Source organism: Polypterus senegalus, chromosome 9 (assembly GCF_016835505.1).
Source record: "Polypterus senegalus isolate Bchr_013 chromosome 9, ASM1683550v1, whole genome shotgun sequence".
NCBI classification, from domain to species: domain Eukaryota; kingdom Metazoa; phylum Chordata; class Cladistia; order Polypteriformes; family Polypteridae; genus Polypterus; species Polypterus senegalus.
The window spans coordinates 71625751-71650711 of record NC_053162.1 but is presented as its reverse complement, the minus strand read 5'-3'; the positions used below and the strand labels follow the sequence as shown (position 1 = coordinate 71650711).

General features: G+C 38.4%; 3 protein-coding genes and 1 non-coding gene across 4 annotated transcripts; all 4 read left to right on the top strand.

Annotated features, from left to right (window-relative positions):
* Positions 1 to 4296: 4296 nt before the first annotated feature.
* On the top strand, positions 4297 to 12480 carry ciao2b (cytosolic iron-sulfur assembly component 2B). Its single transcript, XM_039763249.1, has 5 exons — positions 4297 to 4489; positions 8848 to 8927; positions 9257 to 9382; positions 11580 to 11625; positions 11939 to 12480. The coding sequence occupies exons 1-5, from the start codon at positions 4363 to 4365 to the stop codon at positions 12034 to 12036; spliced, it is 477 nt and encodes a 158-aa protein (XP_039619183.1). The 5' UTR covers positions 4297 to 4362; the 3' UTR covers positions 12037 to 12480.
* Positions 12481 to 14695: 2215 nt separating this feature from the next.
* Positions 14696 to 14767, top strand: trnam-cau. The gene has a single exon. It is a non-coding gene; the product is annotated as a tRNA-Met (tRNA).
* Positions 14768 to 16202: 1435 nt separating this feature from the next.
* On the top strand, positions 16203 to 17354 carry LOC120534868. The gene has a single exon (XM_039762383.1). It carries the CDS (start codon positions 16401 to 16403, stop codon positions 17352 to 17354), a length of 954 nt encoding a protein of 317 aa, XP_039618317.1. The 5' UTR covers positions 16203 to 16400.
* LOC120534867 lies at positions 17354 to 22690 on the top strand. Its single transcript, XM_039762382.1, has 14 exons — positions 17354 to 17600; positions 17700 to 17839; positions 17995 to 18197; positions 18257 to 18375; positions 18461 to 18651; positions 18735 to 18876; positions 20018 to 20181; positions 20281 to 20400; positions 20476 to 20523; positions 20599 to 20682; positions 20790 to 20855; positions 22048 to 22112; positions 22189 to 22297; positions 22389 to 22690. The coding sequence occupies exons 1-14, from the start codon at positions 17354 to 17356 to the stop codon at positions 22656 to 22658; spliced, it is 1968 nt and encodes a 655-aa protein (XP_039618316.1). The 3' UTR covers positions 22659 to 22690.
* Positions 22691 to 24961: the final 2271 nt, after the last annotated feature.

Here is a 24961-nt window from a genome sequence, read left to right as displayed (position 1 = left end):
AGTTGCTAGTATTCAGTGAACAACCCGTGTTAAAAAAAGGAGTTTTGGTGTTGCACATACAGTACCAGCTGTTAGCGTCTCTCTCTTAGACATAATATTCGGGGACGGGAATGGCTGAGTTTTCTCTTTCACTACTGTCTCCCTTCCTAGCGTTACCCAATGATCCTCTGATTGCGTGGACTCATCGTCAACTGTCCCTTGAGGTCTATCTCACTGGGGTTTGAGGATGTTTTGTTCGCACGCACTCATTCATTGCTTGGAAGCGGAAGGGCAACAAGTGCTTGGAACTTTGGGACCGGCTGACACGATTCTGCAGTTACACTTTTGAATACTAACAGAGATTTATTTTCAGACAGCGCCGTTAGCTTCCTGGTGAGACTGTGTATCAGTATGTCGCAAACTTTAAGGGGACTAGCTAGCTCGTGCAAGTTTGGTACATCACAAGATGAGATGATCCGCGACCAGCTGGTTTTGACATCATCAAATGCAGTCGCAATAGCATTCAGCGTGGAATCTGCTGCTGTTATTGCGGCGGAGCTTTTGAAATGCTTTACTTCTGCCTCCGCATCAGACTGTTACGCGCAGTACTCACAAACTGACGATTCTGCAGCGTCCGAAGTCAGCGCAACAGATAGAAAACAGAGAGTGCAGTTTGTGCAGCGCAGGCGTTTAGAACAACCTTAACAGCACTGTGGAAACTGTGGATCACGATCACACACAACCAGAGCTCAAAGCTGCCCGGCACGTGCTCAGACCTGTTGCAGCTGTGGTAAACGGAACCACTTTGCTAAGGTATGTCGTTCTTTTCCAGTCAGTGCGCACTGACAGACTGCAACTATAATTCACAATGTGATTTCAGAACCAGCAGCTTTTAAGTAATGCACAGTCAGTTTAAATGGTGTGAATATTTCCTTCTTGTTGGTACTACAGTATGTCCTTCTTAAATATACGCACATTTAAACAGTTTTCAGTTCTATAGCCTTGTCTCCACCTACCACTACTGGCAGTGGTTAAGGGGACTCTGAGATCTCTCTGGTGTGTTCAGTCTGCCTCACTGTTCAGTATGGCAAAGTTCTTCTGCCTAATGTTTGATTTCATGTTACGAAAAAATAGGTGAATCTGATGGGATTACATCTGTTTCTTGACCTGGAATTTTCTGTATTGGATAAAAGTGGCTTGCAAATCTGGCAGGTAACCTCAACAACAAAAATGGCCGTGACTCTTTACAGGTTTGGGTTGCCTTACTGCCTTTACTGACAAGCCTTTACTCAACCCCACTGTCACCCCAGTTATATAGCCACTCCGACATATCCTGCAGGCCTTCCGAGTTGGTGTGTCCACTGAGCTAAGGCAGCTACTAGCAGCTGTCGTCATTGAGCCAGCCTTCCCAATGGGTCTCCAGCAAAGTAGTAGCTAAGAAGAAGACTGGTGGCTTGTGCATCTGCATAGATCTTCATGCTGTAAATAAAGCAATAATTCCAGACAAATATCCACTTCCCACTTCAGAAGAACTGACAGCACATTTTTATGGTTCTATCTTGTTTTTTAAATTGGATTTTAGGCAATGCTATTCGCAAGTGACTCTCCACCCCAGCAGTAGAGACCTTACAGCTCTTGTGACACATGATGGCATGCGTTATATACAATACATTTGGGTTATATTCAGCACCAAGCTGCTTTCAAAAGTCATGTCCTCAGTGCTTCTGGCATTCCTGGAGTGCTCATATACTTAGATGACATTGTTGTACATGGGCCCACTGCTGCTGTTCATGACAAACACCTTCACATGGGTCTTTTCAGCTCTGTATAATCACAAACTCACATTGAATGTGGAGAATTTTGTCTTTGCAATGCCAGAGGTAAAATTTGTTGAATTTCAAGTGTGAGCAGGTGGCATATCTCCACTCCAATCAAATGTTGATGCAGTCCACACCATTCTGGAGCCTACATCTGCAGCTGAGGTGACTTCCTTTCTGGGCCGTTTACTATTTGAAATTTTTGCCCCAGTTTTCTTGTACTATTGCACCATTGTGCCAGCTTCTGTGGAAGGATTGGCCGTGGGTGTGGTCTCCTACTTGTGCCAAGCCTGAAGTCACAGCTTACTCCTCTCACCCCCCAATTCTAACCAACTTTGACATCTCCTGATTCTGACCAAATAGAACTTGATATTGTCCAGATGCTGCATATTCTCCTTCAGAACACTATAATTCTCAAAAAGCTCAAGGAGGCTTCTGCACTTGACCCAGTACTATTCCGAGTATACCACTTTATCAGGAATGGCTGGCCTAAAACAGTACCTGAGGATCTGTTACTCTTTGCTAGAGTGAAAGAAGAATTCTTCTGGTGGAATGTGTCTTGTACGGCAGGAGGGTTTCGTACTGTGGTTCCAAATGTGCTCTGTGCACATGTGTTGTCAATGGCACATAAGGGCCACTTAGGTATAGTGAAACTAAAACAGAGACTGGGTGTGGTGGCCTGGCATAGACAGGGACATTGAGAGACTCTGGTTAAAGATTGTGTAGCCTGTCTGGTAAGTGGCAAGACAGGTCAGCAGGCCTCTCCCCCATTGCAGCCCATTGTCTGGCCCGGAAGAAATCCATGGTGTCTCTCACCATCAGCGGTATTTGGTTTTTGTGTATGCCTTACACTCGAAATGACCAGAGGTTACTGCAACTGGCATGGTCACATCCTGTATCATCATTAATATTCTGGAATCACTCTTTTCTCGCTGGACTCTTTCTAAGACCATTACTATGGATAACTGGCCTCAGTTCATCATAACCAATTTATTGTACCTCATTTCTGGAATCAAAAGGCATTCAGCATGTTCACACTGCATATTACCATCCGCAGTCAAATGGAGGAGTGGAACGTTTCAACCAGACACTAAAAAATAGCCTTAGGGCACACCAGGAACAAGGGTGTTCTCTTGATCAGGCTCAGCCTAATACCCTCTTGTACTACAGGTCATCCCAGCATAGCACAAATGGAGTCTCGCCTGCATTCCTCATGCAAGGACGTGAGCTTACCTTGCGTCTAGATAGACTTCATCCCTTTTTCAGTCAGAGTATGCCCTGTGCCCTGCCTTCATACCTCAGGTTAACCACTCTGCCACCAGACAGCAAATGAAACAAAGGTTTGATCAATCAAAACAGATCAAGTAGGTCAGCTAGAAGTCTCGGATTGGGTAAGAGTTAGCAATAACAAAAGGGCCTCATAGCAATAACAAAAGGGCCTCTTTCTGATCTTCCCAAGTACTAGTCACCCGACAGCTTGGCCCAGCCACTTTTGGTCTTTCTGACAGTTCTCGGTGGCATGCCACATGTCTTCGAAAGGTGTCACCACCATCATCTACTGTAGAATTGCAATATGCTGACAAAAACAATGCAAGTTCCTTGGCCATTCTGAATGCATGGCTGGGTGACTATGTTGCCCAGCCTGATGTAGCACAAACTGAAGCCGAGCCTATTATTCAGCCCCAGGAGCCACCTCCACGACCCACTCGGTTGCATTCTTGCCTTAGACACTTTCAGGACTTTGTTACTACATTTCATGTTTGAATATTCTATTATATACTTATATTTCTTGGCTGTTTGTGGGAGGGGGAAGAAATGTTATGTATATGTGCACTGTGTCATAATTAAATTACAGGGTTTGATTATGCAGCCATGTGCTGCAAGTCTGCTTTGTGTGAAATGAGCTTGATTGCTTTGGTCTGAGAAGTGTGAAATAAAAAAATTTAAAAAGGAGTTTTGGTGTTGCACTTACCAGCTGTCAGCATCTCTCTCTCTTAGACATAATACAGTGCTTTATAGGAATCTGTAAAAAGATGTACTGTACTTTGACACACAAGAATGTCTAAATCAAAGATGCATTGCAACAACAATGGATTTTTTTTTTTTAAATCAAACAAAATGAAAAAAAAAAACTCTTAAAATAGGGGCTTACAGAACTGGGTCTACAGGTTAATACTGCCCAATCCTGGTTTAATCAGACTACACTGGTAATTGAATTTATAGTCATAAAAATTGCCATTAAGTCACTTACCTGTTAAAAATACTTTAAGATTGTTAAAATTGTCTTAAAAGAAGAAGAGCACGATTATGGAATAAACATAGTTTTTGGAAACTCCAGTTAGCATGCGCTAAACGTTTTTTTTTTTTCTTATCGCAGAAAATTTTTTTTTTTTTTCCAGCTGATCTTATTTCCCAAGAAAAGAGCACATCTCATTAAACGACTGCAACCCGTGCCTTATGTCCTCTCTGATGACCCGTAGGGTGTTTGCGGCGCATCTATGTCGTGTTTCCGGCTGGCTTTTGCCTGTTTATTTGACAGGGTGGTCGGTATCATCTGGGCACACAGATGGCTGAAGGTACGCGGCTAGAGAACGCGAACCCGCTGATTTATCAGCGATCTGGTGAGCGGCAGCTTACTGCAGAGGACGAAGATGAGGACTTTGTCGACCCTATTGATGACAGAGAGATTTTTGATATCCTTTTCGTGGCTGTTGTTTAAGTTAATTTTTTTTACACTAGTTATACAACCGAAGGGCACTTTAGCACAAAGGAAGGGGAATTCCTTAACTGCTTTGTGCTGTGTTGTTTGTATACATATTTGAAATATGCAATTCCACCCATTCTCCTATTTGATGATAAATTTGTGTTCGTTGCTGAATGTTTTAGTGAACAGTTATGGTGTCTGGTATAACGGATTTTCGTTAATAAAGCCCTACGAACAGCGTGCACCATATTACGGTGCTCTACAGAGAAAACGCATTACCTGTAAATACAGTTTGGAAATGCCAGACTTGAGCAGGCACAGTGTTGCAGAAACCAGAGTATATTCGTAACTTGTAGGGAAATTTGTCTGAGGTCAGTTGCTGTCTGTGTGGCATTTGTGTACTCTTTTTCTGTTTTCACATCACCACGACGTGTGTGTTACTTAGGATTAACTGGTGATTCTAAATTGGCTGTATGTCAGAGCTGGTTTCTGCTTTGCAGCCAGTGTTGCCAGGATCGGCACTTGCCACTTGTAGCCCTGAACCAAATTAACATAATCTTCTAAAAAATGCTTAATTTCTAAAATAAGGGATTATAGTTTATTCAGACATTGTACTTAATGATTAGAGGAACTGATATATGCAATAGAAAACAATAGGTAAGAAGAAAGTTACTGTATGCAATATTCAAAAGTAATCAAACCATAAAGTCTATTAAAATAGGTATTACCATGTGCTAAAATAATTATAATAGCTAAATCAGCAAAAGAGCTAATCATCATGAAAGCGAAATTGAGATTAACTCTGCTATTTAAAATTTTAGAAGATAGTGAGTTTGATTTTATGGAGATATTACAGTATAATATGCACATTCTACTCAAGAGAGCTCAGGCATCCTTAGGAGAAGTGTTTTAAATAGTTATCTGTAGAATGGTATAAAATCATTTACAGACATTTTGGATTGCATTGGTCCTCCGTTAAACAAATAGCCAGCAAATGAAGGAAATTTAAGATCTCATATCTTAAAATTTGATGTTTTTTATTCCATTTTTTCAGAGTACCAGGGATATTAATACATGATGTTTCAGTGAAACCCAGGACCCCATCCAATGATCTCTCAACCTTTCTTGCCGCAAAAGTTGTTCTTGTGGTACTATCATGTGTACAATTTAATTTTTCCATGTCTGACCATTATGGTTTAACTTGCAGCTCTAGACTGGTTGTATTATGAGGGAGTTTGTGGCTTACAGTGGACTGATATCCTATGTAGGGCTGCCTCCTTTATTGTGCAAACTGGTTGGTCTGCCTGTCATGTTCTGTCTGAATTTGTTTGGCTATTAGCTTTGTGAATTTTGGAAGATTTTTATCATGGTGGTGATCCTGGAATTTCTAATAGATTTAACAGAGACTTGATTGAAAAGGAAGACATTTCAAGTGTTGGAATGGCTACTTTAAAAGTTCAGATGTTATATAAATCTAAGTCAGTTAAAGCAGTGCTTTATGGAAGGAGGTTGGAAGCATGAGCTGCGTTGCTGCAACCACTACACACCAAACCACCTGTATTGGGACCCGAGTGCAGTGGCTGACACCTCAGCACCCCATTGGAACACCGTGAGGTGTTTTTTTTTTGTTTTTTTTGGTGGCTGAAGTGCCAGTCCTGCCACCAACCTCCAAGTTTTCCCTGTTAGAGGACCTGCTTGCAGATTAATAAAGGATGAAGCAATTGCAGGTTAAGGTCCTTGCTTAAGGGCCCAACAGACTAAAGTCACTTCTGCTGTTTACAGGATTTGAACCAGCAACCTTCTGATTGCCGGCACAGATCCTTAGCCTCAGAGCTACCACTCTGCCCGTGCTGTTGGGAAGAATGGGATAAAATCCTTAACAGCTATTAATTGTACCTGCTGAAAGAATGTTCCTTACTTTTTGAATTTTAAAGATATATTAAAACAATGAAACTTATATGTGTATATATGAAAAATATGAGGATACATCTCCCAAATATCAAGCCACACAGAAATGCATGCGAATAGAACAAAGTGTGACGTCACACACGGCAACTCGTTAAACTGCCATTGTCACCGAAGACAGCACTAGTGCCCATGTCACTAATGTTAATCTGTATAACTGTTTTTATTTGTGGTGTACATTGTGCTGCAGAATCCTGTCTTCTGAAGCACTTTCAGCGGTATGACCATTTGTACAGAAACATTTAGTAGCAGTACAAGTAATATATAGTACAATTAAGTTTTTTTTTATTTTATTAAATCACACAACATTCCATACAAATAAATCAATTTTACAAACATAAGATCGAAAGCAAATCAACCCCTACCCCTGAGAAAGAGAGCTAAGCCAGCAGAGTAAAACTTAAAGCTAGTAAAAATAAGTAAGTCAATGAATTAATAAGTGAATAAAGATAAATGGAGAAATGAAAAAATCCTCAGTGCTTTAAAAGCTTATTCTAAAATGCTACTGATCAGATCCTGCCAGGTTTTGAAAAAGTTCTGTACAGATCCTCTGAGTGAGAATTTGATTTTTTCCAGTTTCAAATAATATAAAACATCAGTTACACACTGACTTAAAAGAGGAGAGTTAGTATTCTTCCAGTTTAGCAAAATAGGTCTGCGTGCCAATAGTGTAGTGAAGGCAATCACAATTTGTTTGTCTTTTTCTGCTTTAAGCCCTTCTGGAAGAACACCAAACACAGCTGTTAATGGGTCAGGAGGGATTGTGACACCAAGGCTTTCTGAAAGGCACTTAAAATTTTTTGTCCAGAATGATGTTAATTTGGTGCAGGCCCAAAACATGTGACCCAGTGAGGCTGGAACTTGACTGCAACATTTGCAAGTTGAATCTTGCCCTGGAAACATTTTGGACAGTTTTAAGTGAGACAGATGTGCTCAATATATAATTTTGATTTGAATAATTGTATGCTTTGCACATATGGAGCTCGAGTGAATTCTCTACATTGCTACCTTCCACTCCTTTTCTGAGATATTGAGTAAGAGATCCTTTTCCCACTGTCATCTTGGATCTTTGAAAGGGAGGGACTGTAAAATGGTTTTATATATTGCAGAAATGTTGTCTGAGTCTTTGAAACTGAGCAATATTTTCTCCAGCATAGAGGTAGGTGGGAGGTGAGGAAAATTTGGCAGGTTCTGTTTAACAATGTTTCTGATTTGAAGGTAGTGAAAGAAATGTGTTGTGCTGTGGAAAGTTAAATTTGGAATGTAATTGTTCGTAGGATGCAAAGACGTTGTCTATGTACAGAACTCTTAAGTGATTTAATCCCAAATGTTTTCCAGATATTAAAAACTGCATAAGTTTGAGAGGGTGGAAAAAGGTGGTTCTCATGCAGAGGTGCCACAGATAAAAGCTTCTTTATCTTAAAATGCTTCCTACATTAGTTCCATATTCTGAGTGAGTGAAGCACAATTGGGTTGTTAGTATATTGGTGATCACTTTCATTTATTGGGGTACAAAGCAAAGAATATAAAGAAGTACTGCAGGATTTTATTTCTATTGTGGACCAAGCCTGTGTGTGTTCATCTATTTGTGTCCATGTCCAGGTTTTAATAGCCTGTACATTTGCTGCCCAGTAATAAAACTGAAAGTTAGATAAAGCCATGCCACCTTCTGCTTTAGGTCTTTGTAGGGTCGCTCTTTGGATACAGTACAGTGAAATTCTTAATTGCAAGTCCAACTAATGTATTAATATATAATAATAGTAGTGGAGGTATACATTGCAAAATGCCAAATTTGAAAAATAACATTAAACATGCAGGAATACATTTTTTGTTTAGTTAGCCATTTTAATCTTTATAATGTAGTGAAAAAATATGGAAAAAGTAAAAGGATTTTGAGACTGGTGAAACATAGGATGGAGTAGCCGAAGTGCAGGCCATAATGAGGCTATTAACAGCCATTTTAGGAAATGCATTAACATTTTTGTTAATAGTTATTGTTAAGCAAAACAATCTAAAACTATTGGAGAATGACAGTAGATTCAGAATTGCATAGTGTGATTTGACACGCATACCCACTTATGGTACCCATAGTAGCCAGGGCTTATCAGTCAAGTGATGTGCTTTAAAAAAAATATTTGTGTTTTATGCTTGTGGAATCAATAATAAAGTACTGTGAAGGATTTTAATGGCATATTCATTAAGCTAGCGAGGAACACATGTTATAGCATAACTGGCATATTTGTGGGCAGTTTCATAGATTGTTAATCCTGTTAGCTAAAATAACAGCTGCACGGCCTTGATAATTTAAGTTGTAGTTAACAATATCTGAATGTTAATGGTACCTGTACAGTGATCTTAATTTTTTTTTCCTTAATATTTTACATTTAATAAGATCAATTAATGATCCAGAGCATCCTCTGTCATTAGAAGAGTTAAATGTTGTGGAGCAAATGAGAGTGCATGTAAGTTTGTTTTGCCTTTTTTCTAATTGTTCTGTACCCACTTAGTTAGTAACTACTTGGTCTGTTTGGATTATTTGAAGACCTTTGTTAACTGGCATTTTGAGGTACTGCCTAAAAACAGAGTTTTAATATAAAATGTTACTGATTTGATGATTGAAAATAAATGCAAAAATTGTATGAAAATAAATGCAAACATTGTATGAGATTTTTCTGCATTTAGAGTATCAGTATTCAGTTGGTATAAACAGTAAGTAGCAATTGGTCTTTGTTTAGTTTAGTTTATACATGAAAATAAAAATTGTATAAATTCTGAAATAATTTTTCTCTAGGTAAATGATAATGAAAGCACAGTATCAGTTGAGTTTACCCCTACAATTCCTCACTGCAGCATGGCTACGTTGATTGGTCTGTCAATTAAAGTTAAACTTCTTCGATCTTTACCAGACCGCTTCAAGGTTAGTGTTTTCTTATTTTCTGTTCTGTGCTTCTACCATATAGAAGACCCTTATGATTTAAACTACACAGTTTACATACAGTAAAGACTATAGCACCCTGTTTGTCTGAAGGTCATCAGCTGACACTATCAAACATGATACTTGTGTACTTTATTTTGCACTAGCTAAAATATCCAGTGTTGCCTGGGAAGAAAATAGAGTGTTTTTTTTTTAATTGTTTGATAAAAGTATAATAAAAAACACAACTATAAAAATAAATCAACAAACAATGAAGACTCACTGATGTATTTGTCTTGCGGCCTTGTTATGTATGTTATCATCCAGTTGACGCTCGGAACCGGCTAACTTTATTTCATTTCAAAAGCAACAGGGGCATGGTGGTGCTCAAACATAAAGAATGCTGGCAGTTACCTCCAGTTCGCCCTCTGGTGGTTGTTCCAAGTGTCAACTGGATGTTAATGTGCATGCAAGATCTCAAGATATTAGCTTGTTGTAGGACCCATCCTGTTTGTATCTTTATGTTTTTTGCATATGGTGTGATGTTTGCTTCCAGAATTTACTTGTATTTATTTGAATTAATTTTTCTCTCTACCAATGACATGTTCCCTGTGCCACTTGCTGCAACACAAGCATAAAGCATCATCAATCCCCTTCATGCTTAATAGTTGGAGAGGTGTTCTTTTCCTTTAATTCAGCACCCTTTTTTCTCCAAACATACATTTGCACAATGTGGCCAAAAATTTCTATTTTGACATCAGTCCACAGGTTTCCAGAATGTGTCAGTCTTATTTAGATGTCCATTTGCAAATGTCAGGTGCCAAATTTTGTGGCTAGGACACAGGAAGGGTTTTCTTCCTCTGATTCTATTATGAAGGTCATATTTGTTCAGGCATTGCTGCATAGTAGAACAGTGCACCACCAGTCCAGAGTCTTCCATATGTTTCTGAAACTCTTTTGCAGTCAAAAGTTGGATTTTAGTTGCCTTTCTAACAATCCAATGTGCTGTTCTTTCAGAAAGTTTTCTTGGTCTTCCAGACATCAGCTTGACCTCCACCATTCTTGTTAACTGTTATTTCTTAATAACATTATAAACCAAGGAGACTGCTACCTGAAAATGCCTTGCCTATCTTATTGTAGCCTTCTTCTGCTTTGTGCTTTTGTTTTATTTTTCAGCGTGCTAAACAGCTGCCTATGGCCGCTAATTGTTGGGACAAGGTTTGAGGAGTCAGAGAATTTATACAGCAACTTGCATCACCTGGGGGGTCCTAACAGTGATTGTGAACAAACCACAACCCTAATGAGCTAAATAAGATCTGAGACATCTTGGGGTGCTCAAACATTTGCAAGGTGCTCCTGTCTTTTTGTCACTGCACTAATCTTGCATAAAATGCTGAAAAGAAATGTGTCATCTTTAACTCCATGCCTTTTGATGATCAGTTTGTCTCTGCCCACTTAACTATTCACAGTAACAGACATTTTAAGCAAAGGTACCCAAACTTTTGCATGCCACTGTAAAATATTGATAGTAACTGGAATATTTGTACAAAAGATAACTATACCAAATGCAATCAGTGACAATTTGTTTCTCTCCAGACTGAGATTATTCAAAATATACTGAGACCTTATGATGTCTTTTAGTACAGCATGATCCAGTCCAGCTTGAACAGATTACCAGAAATGCAGCTTAAAAGTATTGGTGCAGATGTGGTGTTAGGGTTAGGGTTAGGGTGTGATGTACCACACAACAATGTTGATGAAACTGCAATTATTTAGGCTGATGACTTCCACCTATTACATGTGGAGCCTGTCTTCATTAAATTAGGATGGATGGTTGCCAATAAAGACTAGCACAAACTGTACCAGGAATTTCCTTCTCTCCGGTGCCATACATTTTTTTAATGTAATATAAAAACATTATATGTACTATAGCAAAGTACTAGAGTATTACGGACTTTTTTGTATGTGTATGGTGACAGTATATGGTGAAACCAATGTCCACTGTTACAAGTAATTATCAAAGGAATACAAATGTGTCTAACTGAGAAATTTTAATGTGTTGTATTTAGGTGCTTTTTACTCTCCTCTAAGTGAATGCAACTGAGCAGAGACATTTCATGCATTCTGGTATAATCAAGATTGATTAAATAAACTTAATCTTAAGCTGTAATAGAAGAGAGAATTTTTCTTTTGTTTTCAGATTGATGTACATATTTCACCTGGGACTCATGCCTCTGAACAAGCAGGTATTTTATCATTTTTCCTCAGTCTTTTGATATTTAATTTTTCCATTATTTTTCAATAAAAACAATGAAAAGTTTAACTTAAACAAATTATAGCCAGTTAAAAGACAAAATGTAGATTGATGTATAGCTGAAAGATATATTTAGGATAAATGCTCTACAAAGACTGTTTTATCCGAGTCTAACTGCTCTGTTATATGGTAGCATACCCTGATATAAAACAAAATCTCTGGGTTTTCAAAGAAAATGTATTGATCAGTTATCTAGTAGAAAGTAATTATTTGCTTAATAACATAATTGTAATTGTTTCTTTCAGTAAACAAGCAACTGGCAGACAAAGAAAGAGTGGCAGCAGCATTAGAGAACACTCATCTCCTGGAGGTTGTGAACCAGTGTTTGTCTGCAAGAGTTTAATCTTGTTATTCCATTAAATGTCAGCACAGCCTTGCTGTGTTTTTATTTACTGTAAATGTAGTGTCTTACATTTCTTTTGTAAGAGATGAAGGTTTGCTTTCTAGGAAGCTATTTTATTGCCCTTATCATTGATTAAGAATGGAGCACTGTACTTTTGTTTAGATATTTGAGAGGTTCCTAGATTTAATGAACTAATCTGTGTTAACTGGAAATTGTTCCTTTTAAATAAAAAAAAAATGTTTCTTACTAAAGTTTTTTTTTTTTTTTATGTTTTGCATTTCTAAAAAGACCAAGTAAAGTTTAATTTAATATCTTATCTGGATTCAGACCCTATTTCTTCTGTTTGATAACCAGGTATTCATTCTGCTTCCTCTTCCAAAGTTTTGAATTTCTCTAGGTATGTTTAGTGCTTATGTATCAATAATAATAAAATCATAATCAGCTTTATTCCATTTTTTTTTTTTTTGTCTTATGGATCTTAGATGTTAATTTTTGTATGTGAAAGAACACTTATTCACTTAAAACCTTTACCAAAGTAAGACAGACAAAACACTCAAAGAGATTTTAAGTACTGGTATGTACAATTGTAACAGAAAAGAGAGAAGGGAACTGCAAGAGTCCTGACATGAACCACCAACAGTGAGCACATCACAGCCATCCTGCTGCACCTTCACTGCTTCCTGTGTCTTACAGGATTGAATATCAAATTCTGTTATTGACCTGCCCACTAAGGTCCTCTCATTCTGTGCCCCACACTAACCTGCACTCTGTGGGTGACAGCAGGACCTTCAGCTGTACTGCGCCCAGACTGTGGAATGACCTCCCAAAATTAATGACATCAGCTGACTTTTTTTTTTTTAACTCATTTGTTTAGGAAGACATTAAACAGACCTGACATTCTGCCCTTTCTTTCAGTTTACCCCTTTATCTGTCCAGGTACTACGGGTTTGAATTTTTATCACAATTTATATTATTTGTTCATGATTTTTTTTTTTTGTTATATGTTGCATTTTAGTCTGGATTATTGTTTTTTATTATATTTGAATGTTTTGTATATCCTGTATTTATCTTTATTTAGTGAAGATATTATTTGTAGCCAGTGTTATATAGGTCCTGTTGTTCTTTCTGAATTTTGTTCATAGGAATGGTGCTATATAAATAAATTTTATTAGTATTTTAATTTTTTTTCTTTTGATGGCCCATCGTTTATTATAAGTGAAAAAAACTAGAGCAGTTCTATATACAGTAATCCAATTAATATATAGCATAATTCAGTGTAGACTGCGGTGGGTTGGCACCCTGCCCGGTATTGGTTCCTGCCTTGTGCCCTGTGTTGGCTGGGATTGGCTCCAGCAGACCCCCGTGACCCTGTGTTCGGATTCAGCGGGTTGGATAATGGATGGATGGATAATTCAGTGTAGAATATGCATTGCCGTTTTTTTCACATACATGTTTAAAAATATTAGATTGGCTTAAATGTTTTCGCCAAATTCGTTTAGAACAATATTGCACTCTACATTTAAAAAAATGAAATAACTTGTATTATTAACGTTTGACTAAACCCTAACGTGGTGTAAATGTTGTAATTAAATTGTATATTTCGTTTCATGAATGTAAACGAAAAACTATTTTCAATTAATACAAATCTTGATGATTTTAATTTTGTCGACATGTTAAATGGTCCCCACAGAACCGAACACAACGTAAATGTTAATAGTGTGTTTCACAGAAACGATTCGTATTGTTTAGTTTGGTGTATGACACGAAGTGATGGCAGAAAGCCTCTGAACTTCACAATGATGTGTATTATTTGGTTTGATGTACTGTTTTTCCCTTCTCATTTTTATCCTTTAATTTCTGAACGTGTCCTTGACCCGATGTTACTTTCCGGGCTTTGCAGAGACCTGCCAAAACCTTCCAAAAGTAACTTTACGAAGTCAGTCCTGAAACGAAGGTGACGTCACCTCCGGGTCTGTAACTGCGGGTCTACAACCAGTTATGTCTATGTCTACAACTGCGGTGACGTATGGTGCTGTGGCTCTGCAAGTGAATCCAGTGGTTTCAAGTATACACCAATCAAACGTTAATGTGTCAAATTATTAACGATCTGAGGGCGTCTATCAAATGCCCATCTGTCTCCCGTCGGCAACCGCGTGCCTATGGAATTTTGTGACTGCACGGTCCTGTGCGCTCTGAGTGCGCATGCGCTGTAGAAGAACACAGGCGCTCATTAGTGGAACAGTTCTGTCAAGTATCAAGGCTACCCGTGCTGCCCCGTAAGTCTGGCGACCACAACCCAGTTAACACCCAGTGCACGCTAATTGTAAAATTGATAATTTTAGTGGCCAAAAAAAAAAAGAATATTTGAACAGTTCTGTATATGCGCCACGTAAATGTTTAAATATTCGCGCAGAAAGAACTGCAAGTCAAAGCCGTGGATAACTCAGGTTGGCGGAGCACTGTTGTACGTTACTTTCGCATTTAGCACTTGAATAACGTGTCCGAAGTTGTGTATCGTACCTAAATATCCGTCCATTATTGAAGCAGATATCCAGATCAGTCGTACCTGAATTGCACTTTTCATTAAATATTTAAACAAATCTATATATTTTCATTTAAGATTTTAAATAAAATAAATGGGCAGATAGCTTTGTGTGTGAGCAGAGTGGCGCAGCGGAAGCGTGCTGGGCCCATAACCCAGAGGTCGATGGATCGAAACCATCCTCTGCTAGTTTTCTTTTTTTTTTTAAATCAAAGACGTTCACACATTTCATCAACTAAGTTGGATACATTTTTTGCTGGATATCATTTACTTTTCCATAAACTGTCCGTGTCTACAAAGTTCGATTAAGTTACCTCAAATTAAAAAATGCTACCAATTTTACATCCGTGCAGAAACGTAACATTTTTAAAATAACATTGCCATCTTGTGGATAGTTTTGGAAGTAGAGTCAACTGTTTAAGTGTAAGTGTTTTGCGCAGAGTTAAACAGCAGACGTCGCTGCTTCTCTTTCCAAGTCTTATTTTCCATGGATTATATAGTGGTTCCCGTGTTCAGGCCTGGCAAGAGTACCTGGCTGCAGACACTGTGGAGCTCCACAGTAGGCGGAAACACGTAACCTCCACAGTAGGCGGAAACACGTGACCTCCACAGTAGGTCGGAAAAAACACGTGACCTCCCTTGCGTTATTCACATATACGGAAAAACAAAGTGACGGAAACCGCGCGTTATTCATATACAAATGTGACGTTAGTATTTTATAATTATAGTAATCAACTAGTCCGCTTACACTTTATTGTTGGCATATAGTGGTTAGTTTGAAATGTATTTTTTTTTATTTATAAATTTATAAATACTTGTATTCTCTATTCTATTCTCTGCTGCTTTATTATTACCCAGGATTTAGTTAGCCTTTGTTAAATTGTATGAATTGTATGTCAATACATACGTATGTCACAAATAAAAGTATCTTGTAAAGTATCTTTTTGTGAAGACTTTTCTCTCCAAATCTATTACATGCTAAGTGTAACGTGTTATTTCTGCTAAAACCTGAACTGGTTTCTATTTTTTTTACATCCAAAATGTATTTGATCTCATAATTTCAACTTAATCTGTTGTCTAGTACATTTTCTCTGCTCCCTCAATGTGGTCAGTGGAATAAGGGTCTCAGCACTTTGAAGAACGTGGCATAAAGTAGCATCAAAATAGTTCATATGTGCATATGGTGTTTATGTGCTTTTCTCTGTTTTAGATGCATATATCCATCTGTAATTCTGCCTCAAAGCCACCATTGCAGGAATGCACAACATGTTGCAGAAGACTCTTTCACTGCCCTCTGTGCCCCACTTTCAGCCCTACTGTCAGGGCAAAGATTGAGGAACATATAAATGAACACATTAACAATGCTTTGCCTTTCAAAGGTGTGTTGGTATTAAATATAGTTTATAGTTACAAATACAGTTATATGCACTTCTTTTTAGCACTTCCACAGTCTCTTTGTTGACTTAAAAGTTGCTATTCACATCGTACAGTTCGGTGCATTCATCAGCAAGAAAAAGCTTGTGTTTTTATTAAATTTATTTTTCTTTCCTGTTGACCACATTGCTTGATGGCACTTGTGATCCATACCCTTTTGCTTTCATTATACAGGATTGGATGGCCATTATTTTATTTGTGTTTTTTGTTAACATGTACACTCTGATTGTTAGATAAATTGATTGCATTCTGTATAACTACATTTAAATTACATGTGTTTTTTCTCTCTCTTAAAGACAAAATTTTATGCCGGTGCAGGCTGCCATGTAGGACAACAGGACACTTTCACTGCCCTGTCTGTAACAGGACAATCATACGGCGTGGGGATATGGCAAGGCATTTATTGTCATGTCAGCATTCTTCAATGCCAAGTCAGCCACCACTGTCAGGACTGCTCCCCGCTGCACTCTCCGAGGAGCCCCGTCTCCCTCCCACTGCACTCTCCGAGGAGCTCAGTCTCCTTCCCGATGTCCTATGTCCAGTGTCTAAACAGTCTTCTGAATGTTTGGTAGAACATTCATATGCTCTACCCTCTGTGCTGAATGAAACTGTGGCTTATGGGAAGTCAATAAAAATGAAATGCCCTCACTGTGGTCTTAGTCTTCTTAAAAAAAACTTCAAGGCTCACATGATGAGGAGTCATTCAAACAGATCATTAGATGTTTACCTGGCCTGTCATCTTCAGTGTGTTTGTGTAGACGAGACTACTGGCTTATTTGCTGTGCAGAGAACTGGCCATGGGTTTTCTGTGCCAGTTCACGTTCAGAGGAAAACATGGGGGAGATCTCACAATGTCAGATGTGAGCTGGAGGAATGTCAGCAATATCAGTTGTTGGCTCAGCGGAGCGGACTAGGCTTCAGTTTATGTGAGCACATTCGCTCACTAGATTACTGTAGAGAAACTGTGAAAGAGGTATTTCTTCAAGAAGCTATCTTGATGGAAATGGTGGTCCTGAAATTCTTTGGAGAGGCCAAGGCTGCGGCATGCATAAGGAGACAGAAAGCTGCCCAGATGACACATGTTCCACTTTGTGTGAGGGTAGATTTTGGTGGATCCTCCTCACAGATATGTTTCTCTGTATTTGAGCCTGAAATACACAGTTTCTGCCATCTTGGCAGAATATTTGTGACTTACAATGCTCAGAGGAATACCTGGCATTGTGCTTGTGCAAAACCACGAATATCATGCCCTCATAAAAGCATTGCTAAATGGCATCTCTTTCAGACACAGAGAGACCTCTTCCAGTCAAATGTGCCACTATCATCAGGCCCCCATCACTGATGACTCAGGAGGGTTCTTCCTGTGAGGACAATGCTGCCGTGGAAAGGAGTATCCGCTATATATTTAAAGAGAAAAAAATTCCTCAATCTCTTCCAGAAGATGTTATGTCACAGAAAATGGACCTTCAGAAACAGCTCATTCCTTTTGAAGCTCTGTGCCAGGTGTGCCCAGACCACCCTAAACTTGACGAGGCTGTTCTAATTACTAATAAAGCAAGGATTGTCAGCATGATGGGAATTGTTGAGAGTAAGTTGTAATGAATCAGATTAAATCTCAGTGTGGAATTATGACTTATAATTGTTCCTATACTAATTTTTTGAAATTAATGTGGTTTGTCTTTAACAGATGTTTCAACATACCATAGATTGTGTCCTCAGTGCCACATGGTGTACAGATACCAGGAGTGGACGGATGGGCTTCATAACTTTGATAACCACATTGTTTTATCTCTTGAACTCTGCCTTTTTTTGAGAGAACATTTGCAGGTGAGGATTGCAAAAATAAGTTGTACTCATGTGATGATTTCTTTCAAAATGCGTTTGTGTGTGTGAATATGGTATGTTGGTGTATGTATACATTTGTGCCTAAATTTAAATATCTGTCTAATCACAGTCTTCTTCACCCTATTGTCATATTTCAGAACCATGTATCTGTGTCAAGGGTCATTGACTCATTGGAGGGCTTAAGAAGGGTGAAGTTTCCTTCTAGGGATACCATATTTCATGCTTACTGCCATTTTGAGGCTTTGACTGACACAGATTACATGTACTCCTGCATAAACTGTGGATTTCACCCCTGTGGTAGTTATGGACTTACACAGAAAAGGAGTGTTCAACTTAGCAGGTAAGTGTTATGTACATTTGTGTTTATAATTCATGGAGTACGTGCATGTTCCTAATGAGTCAAGTTATTATAGTGAGTGACCTCAAAGCCCCCCCTGAAGACTTCAATGGTGAACATGACATTGAAGTTTTTTGGAACTCTATTCACCTGGAGATGATAAGCCGTGGGTTTTTTCCAAGTAAGTGATGGCAAAAACTTATTTACTGTCATTCAGTGTTTTAAAGTAATTTAGACTGTAAATAAAAACATACCATTTTCTGTAGGCAGCGTGAAGAATCCATTTTCAGTTCCACCAAGTTACACGCACTGGGCACCATGGATCGGGAGTGAAACTCGAAAGAGTGACATTGTGCTTAACACTGAGTTTAAAAAAGTAAGAAGAAGCACTTCACATGAAGCTCAGCTTAGCAGTGTCACAGAGGACCGTCTGTTTGATGAACTCACCAAACAAAAGGTAACACTGCTTTGAAGGTTTTAGAATATGTGCAATAAAGTTCAGTGGTTGTTCCATTTACAGTTTTCCCTAATTACTGTCAGGTTGGAGTGGTGAGAAAATTGTGCAAAGCCTGCAACATCGACTCCAACGGCTCGCGCTTTGATCTCATCACCAGACTGAGGGAGAAGATGAAGAGCAGGCAGACATATGATAAGGTCTTTCAAAGCATATGGGGTGCCTCTGGTAAGCATCACTTAGTGATTATAAGAAGTAGCATTAAATTATTGATTACAATTTACAATAACACAGACAACTTATTTAATCTTTGCTCGCAGGTGGGTGGTCTGTAATACTATGTCCGCATGGCATTGTATACAGTATTAAATTTAATCTTCGTGCTGAAAGTCCCAGGGATTTTGCTGACCTTCTCCTGTCCTGGAAGCAAATACCAAACATCTGCGTTTATGATTTTGCGAGGGGTTTGGCGGCACACACCAACTTGCGGGTTCCTAATAGACTGCCGTTTCATCCACATGAAGGTCGACTGGCTGAGCCCACTGAGGAAAATGTCAAGGCTGCACGGGATGGAAGATTGCGAGTGAATCTTCCATGGCTTCATGAAAGGATGGACAGTGTAAATAAAAATCCTCATCCTGTCACTGGATCATCTGACCATTATGTCCTGTATGATAGATTTCATGAGGGAAATACAAAAGATCCCAAGGACATATTACGTAGAATTCAACTTGTCCCAGAGCTGAAAGGTTGGCTGAACAGTCAAGTTGTTGAACAGTTCTTTGCAAGCATGAGGAAAAATAATTACTTTTTAAGCAATATGAGTCCATCCACACATGTGTTTTTGATGAGAAATATAATTAATCATTTTAACACTGTCACCAACAAGAAACTTCTGGAGAGGCAGTTAAGACATGGTCGACTTGGACAGATCAAAATCTCATTGTCTGCACTGGGTCAAGCTGTTGTAGGTAAATGATACATGGATTTTCACAAGACCAGAAAGCTGTCAATTTTCACAGATTACATTTGTTCCTAACTGTGTGTGTATATTACTGTTTTCTTTGTCCCTAGCCCTACAATCGTGCAATAAACTCAGAGAAACCACAGAAACTGTGTTGAACCAGGCACCTTCAATGTCTGGTGACACTGGTAAAATGTCTTATTTTGAATAGTGTTTGTTATATATAGGTGAAATGATAATCTTGCATTCATTATCTTGTTAGAGTTGAGGGCTCATAACAGATTTCCTTACCTGCTGTTTTAAATGCATTTCCTTCTTATAGAAATAGTGCTTGTTTTTCTTGCATTTGTATTTAATATGCATTCTATGTTGTGTTTTGTATAAAACCTGTGGAAATCCCCATAGAGCCTCTGGTACCAGTTGATGGCAAGAAAGGCAATAGAAGGTCAACAGATGCAACTCTTCCTGACCTGTGTGGACCACCGTGCAAAGCTCTGACAAAGCCGGAGAACATTTTGGCCAGCCGTTCATCATGGTCTTTTGTACCACACCCTGGTCAACAACAGCTTGTATGTTAAAGTTTGAGTTTTCACATGTCACAAAGTGGTACTTTTAGTGCTTATTTTCTTTTCTCATCCACAGTGTATGATACTTATCTATTTTTTTAGCTCAACTATGTTCTGGACATCAGCAGACCCAAAGATGAGCTGATTGTTGAAACGTCTACTGGATGTCTCACACGGGCTGATTTTTGGACACTGGGTTTAAACGAACAAATGGAATCTACAGTAAGTATTTTTTATTTGGTCTGTGAATATATAATAATAAAGTGTACATTCATTTTTTAATCTTTTTTTTTCCAGATTGGAAATGGCTGTTTTGAGCTTATCACCAAAATTGTTCAGTCAAAGGTACGTTGTATATGAAGATTTTAAGCTTTATTTTAAAGAGTGGTTGTTTTAAATGTGCTGTTTAACATTTTCTAGGGGATAAGCATTTACATTGAAAATCTTTATGTTACCCGGACTTGGCTTGCACCCTATGACTGTGATCCATTGCAGTCCTTTCCTGTAAGTGTACCATCCTTTAAAAAAAAAACAAGTGATCATAATGAATTTTTATAGAAATTTAGCAAGAGTTCATATACTGAATACTTAAAAATACAATTCTGCTTCAGACTGATGCTCAGTGGATGGACATCATAGTTCTCCCTCTCTGGACACCTGGCCATTTCCAGTTGTGTGTAAGTCTTATTTTTTGCCACATACTTTTACAATTTTGCAGTGTGTCTGTGATCTATTCAAATTTTGATGACACATTTTCAAAAATCTTTGTTTACTGTATTATTTATGATCATTCGCAATGACATTGTTTGCAAGTTTGAAGTCCTGAGCAACTGTCTTTTAGGTACTGAAGCCACGTATAAGAGAAATCCTCTTTCTTGACCCATTATACACAAAGGCAGCATTTGGTGGCCAGCAATATGTTTCACTTTTGAGGTCACATTTTTATAAGCATGTTTGGTTTGTTCCAGAGTTTTCAGGAACCTGTTCAGTGTTCCAGGTTAAGTGCAACCCAGATCATGTTCTGTTGATCTGGAGTGTTCAAACATACAGTACATTCACATGCTTGCTTATAAGCTATATCAGCATGATGCATCACCTCTTGATTCTTTTTCTCATCTTCACATTCTGATCAAGTCAATGATGCTCTCTTTAGATGAGAGTTTCACACATTAATAGGCTTTTCAAAATCTTCTAGTGTTTAACATAAAACACCATTAAAAATCAGTTTATAAATTATGCCAACCTGAAAATAAAACTGAAATTGCTGTGTATGACACACTTTAACCAACTGTGAGCATGTGACTGTACTTTTACATTTTGTTAATTCTGTCGAGGCTGTGTTCCTAAGGCCTGTACTTAAAGTTGGTGCTGTTAGCAATTAACATTTCACACCCATCATGATGATGTCTGTTAACCCGTGAATGTAATTGTCTTGGAAAAAGGAATCTTGCAGTGAAGATCATTCCAGGGCATTGGTCAGTGAAAAATAGCTTTGACTTGAAGGTATGTAATGGGGTGTGTGTTACATGAATTACGCTAGTCTTCTTTTAAGGGATTTTATTAATGAGCCTTTATTTTCACTGTAATATAGGGTTTTCCGAGCCAAGACTTTGGAATTGACTGTGGGATCTTCATGCTAATGGTTATTTTTTCTGTTATTCAGTTTCCCTTGAGATTCATACAAAAGTTAAATTAAGCTCCAAAACAATGTAATTTTTTTGTTGTTGTTGTCCCAAACAGTCTGCTCTCTACGTGGCACTGGATGCACCATTTGATTATACTATAGTTAGTATCCTATTTAATTTGAGAGCAATGGAGTCTTGAATCTTTTGAAAGTTGTTAAATATGTTTCATATTGATATTTTACAGTCAGACATGCCCTACTTGCGGAAATGGTGGTGCTTGATGTTGATGGAGAACTTTGATCTCAAGAGGTATTTATATTTTGGCTTCTGTACTATATTGTCTCAAGGTTTAGACACATTAACAATATCAAAATTTTCTGTTAAGCTATGGCAAGCTTTTTGCACACTGGAGAGAGGACGCCAAAGCTGTGCTTCAAGGACAACATGTGCCCATTTTTAGACTGAAAAAGCGTAAGTTACCGGAAGTCAGTCAGGTCAGTATTTTAGTGACTTTTGACTCGCTGTTAAAATAACTGTTCTGCATCAGAGAATAGCTAAGTTTTTATCCCCATTTGCTTGACACAGGAGCCAGCAGTTGTTCAAGATCTGCATACTGCTGTGCAGTGGGTTGTCCAAAATAAGGCGCTTTTCCATGGACACGTAACCATGCCAAAATATCTGTCCTTAAATAAAGAGGGCCAGCAGAGGGTCTTAAGAGACATGCTGGAGGAAGAAGACACTGAAGCAAAGGACTTCTTCTTCTTTGTTTTTCAGTGTGCGGAGGACATGGAGCACTTTCTGAAGGCTTGTGTTGACGAGCAGGGACTAAGGGTCAATGCTATGTTTGACATTTAATGGACGGAGGAAGACACTGGCTGTTTGTTTGTTTTTTAATGTGTTGTTTTTTTCAATGTAAATACAAAATTACAATTAAACTTATTTCAAAATTTTGTTCACTTGTTTCCATGTTCATACCTACAGTATATACTACTAGAAGTTAAAATATAAGATTATAGTGTAAATGTAACCGCATTTTTTATACTTGTACCTTGTAATCAATAATATTTTTATACATTTTACGCATTAAAAAACACTTAGAACCATGTATATTTCTCAGCAAAATCAACAGTAACAAAAACGCATTTTAGTTTTCACTGTCAAAGTCGATTGTTCTTAATTTATCTATTTTAAGTACATCCTATATTTTTTTAAACCTTTTATTGTGTTCAAATTTGAAGTCACGTGTTTCCGCCGACTGTGGAGGTCACACTGACCACTACAGTGGTGTGAAAAACTATTTGCCCCCTTCCTAATTTCTTATTCTTTTGCATGTTTGTCACACAAAATGTTTCTGATCATCAAACACATTTAACCATTAGTCAAATATAACACAAGTAAACACAAAATGCAGTTTTTAAATGATGTTTTTATTATTTAGGGAGAAAAAAATCCAAACCTACATGGCCCTGTGTGAAAAAGTAATTGCCCCCTTGTTCAAAAATAACCTAACTGTGGTGTATCACACCTGAGTTCAATTTCCGTAGCCACCCCCAGGCCTGATTACTGCCACACCTGTTTCAATCAAGAAATCACTTCAATAGGAGCTGCCTGACACAGAGAAGTAGACCAAAAGCACCTCAAAAGCTAGACATCATGCCAAGATCCAAAGAAATTCAGGAACAAATGAGAACAGAAGTAATTGAGATCTATCAGTCTGGTAAAGGTTATAAAGCCATTTCTAAAGCTTTGGGACTCCAGCAAACCACAGTGAGAGCCATTATCCACAAATGGTAAAAACATGGAACAGTGGTGAACCTTCCCAGGAGTGGCCGGCCGACCAAAATTACCCCAAGAGCACAGAGACGACTCATCCAAGAGGTCACAAAAGACCCCAGGACAACATCTAAAGAACTACAGGCCTCACTTGCCTCAATTAAGGTCAGTGTTCACGACTCCACCATAAGAAAGAGACTGAGCAAAAACGGCCTGCATGGCAGATTTCCAAGACGCAAACCACTGTTAAGCAAAAACATTAGGGCTCGTCTCAATTTTGCTAAGAAACATCTCAATGATTGCCAAGACTTTTGGGAAAATACCTTGTGGACTGATGAGACAAAAGTTGACCTTTTTGGAAGGCAAATGTCCCGTTACATCTGGCATAAAAGGAACACAGCATTGCAGAAAAAGAACATCATACCAACAGTAAAATATGGTGGCGGTAGTGTGATGGTCTGGGGTTGTTTTGCTGCTTCAGGACCTGGAAGGCTTGCTGTGATAGATGGAACCATGAATTCTACTGTCTACCGAAAAATCCTGAAGGAGAATGTCCGGCCATCTGTTCGTCAACTCAAGCTGAAGTGATCTTGGGTGCTGCAACAGGACAATGACCCAAAACACACCAGCAAATCCACCTCTGAATGGCTGAAGAAAAACAAAATGAATACTTTGGAGTGGCCTAGTCAAAGTCCTGACCTGAATCCAATTGAGATGCTATGACCTGCATGACCTTAAAAGGCGCTTCATGCTAGAAAACCCTCAAATAAAGCTGAATTACAACAATTCTGCAAAGATGAGTGGGCCAAAATTCCTCCAGAGCTGTAAAAGACTCATTGCAAGTTATCGCAAACGCTTGACTGCAGTTATTGCTGCTAAGGGTGGCCCAACCAGTTATTAGGTTCAGGGGGCAATTACTTTTTCACACAGGGCCATGTAGGTTTGGATTTTTTTTCTCCCTAAATAATAAAAACCATCATTTAAAAACTGCATTTTGTGTTTACTTGTGTTATATTTGACTAATGGTTAAATGTGTTTGATGATCAGAAACATTTTGTGTGACAAACATGCAAAAGAATAAGAAATCAGGAAGGGGGCAGATAGTTTTTCACACCACTGTATATGCCCACAATAAATTATATTCTAATGGAAAATGTGGTTTAGAGACTATTTATTGTCATATCTCCCACAGAAGCCCTTAATCCAGCTCTCTTACTTAAACAAGGGCCAGGAAATAAACATATCTGTGTGTTTCTCTGCCATGGTGCACGAAAAAAAAAAAAAAAAAAAAGTTTAAAAATGACCTTCGTTTTAAATATTTCCATGTTGTAACGCATAGAAAGTGCCAACATGATCAGTGTAAGCGGACTAGTTGATTACTAGAA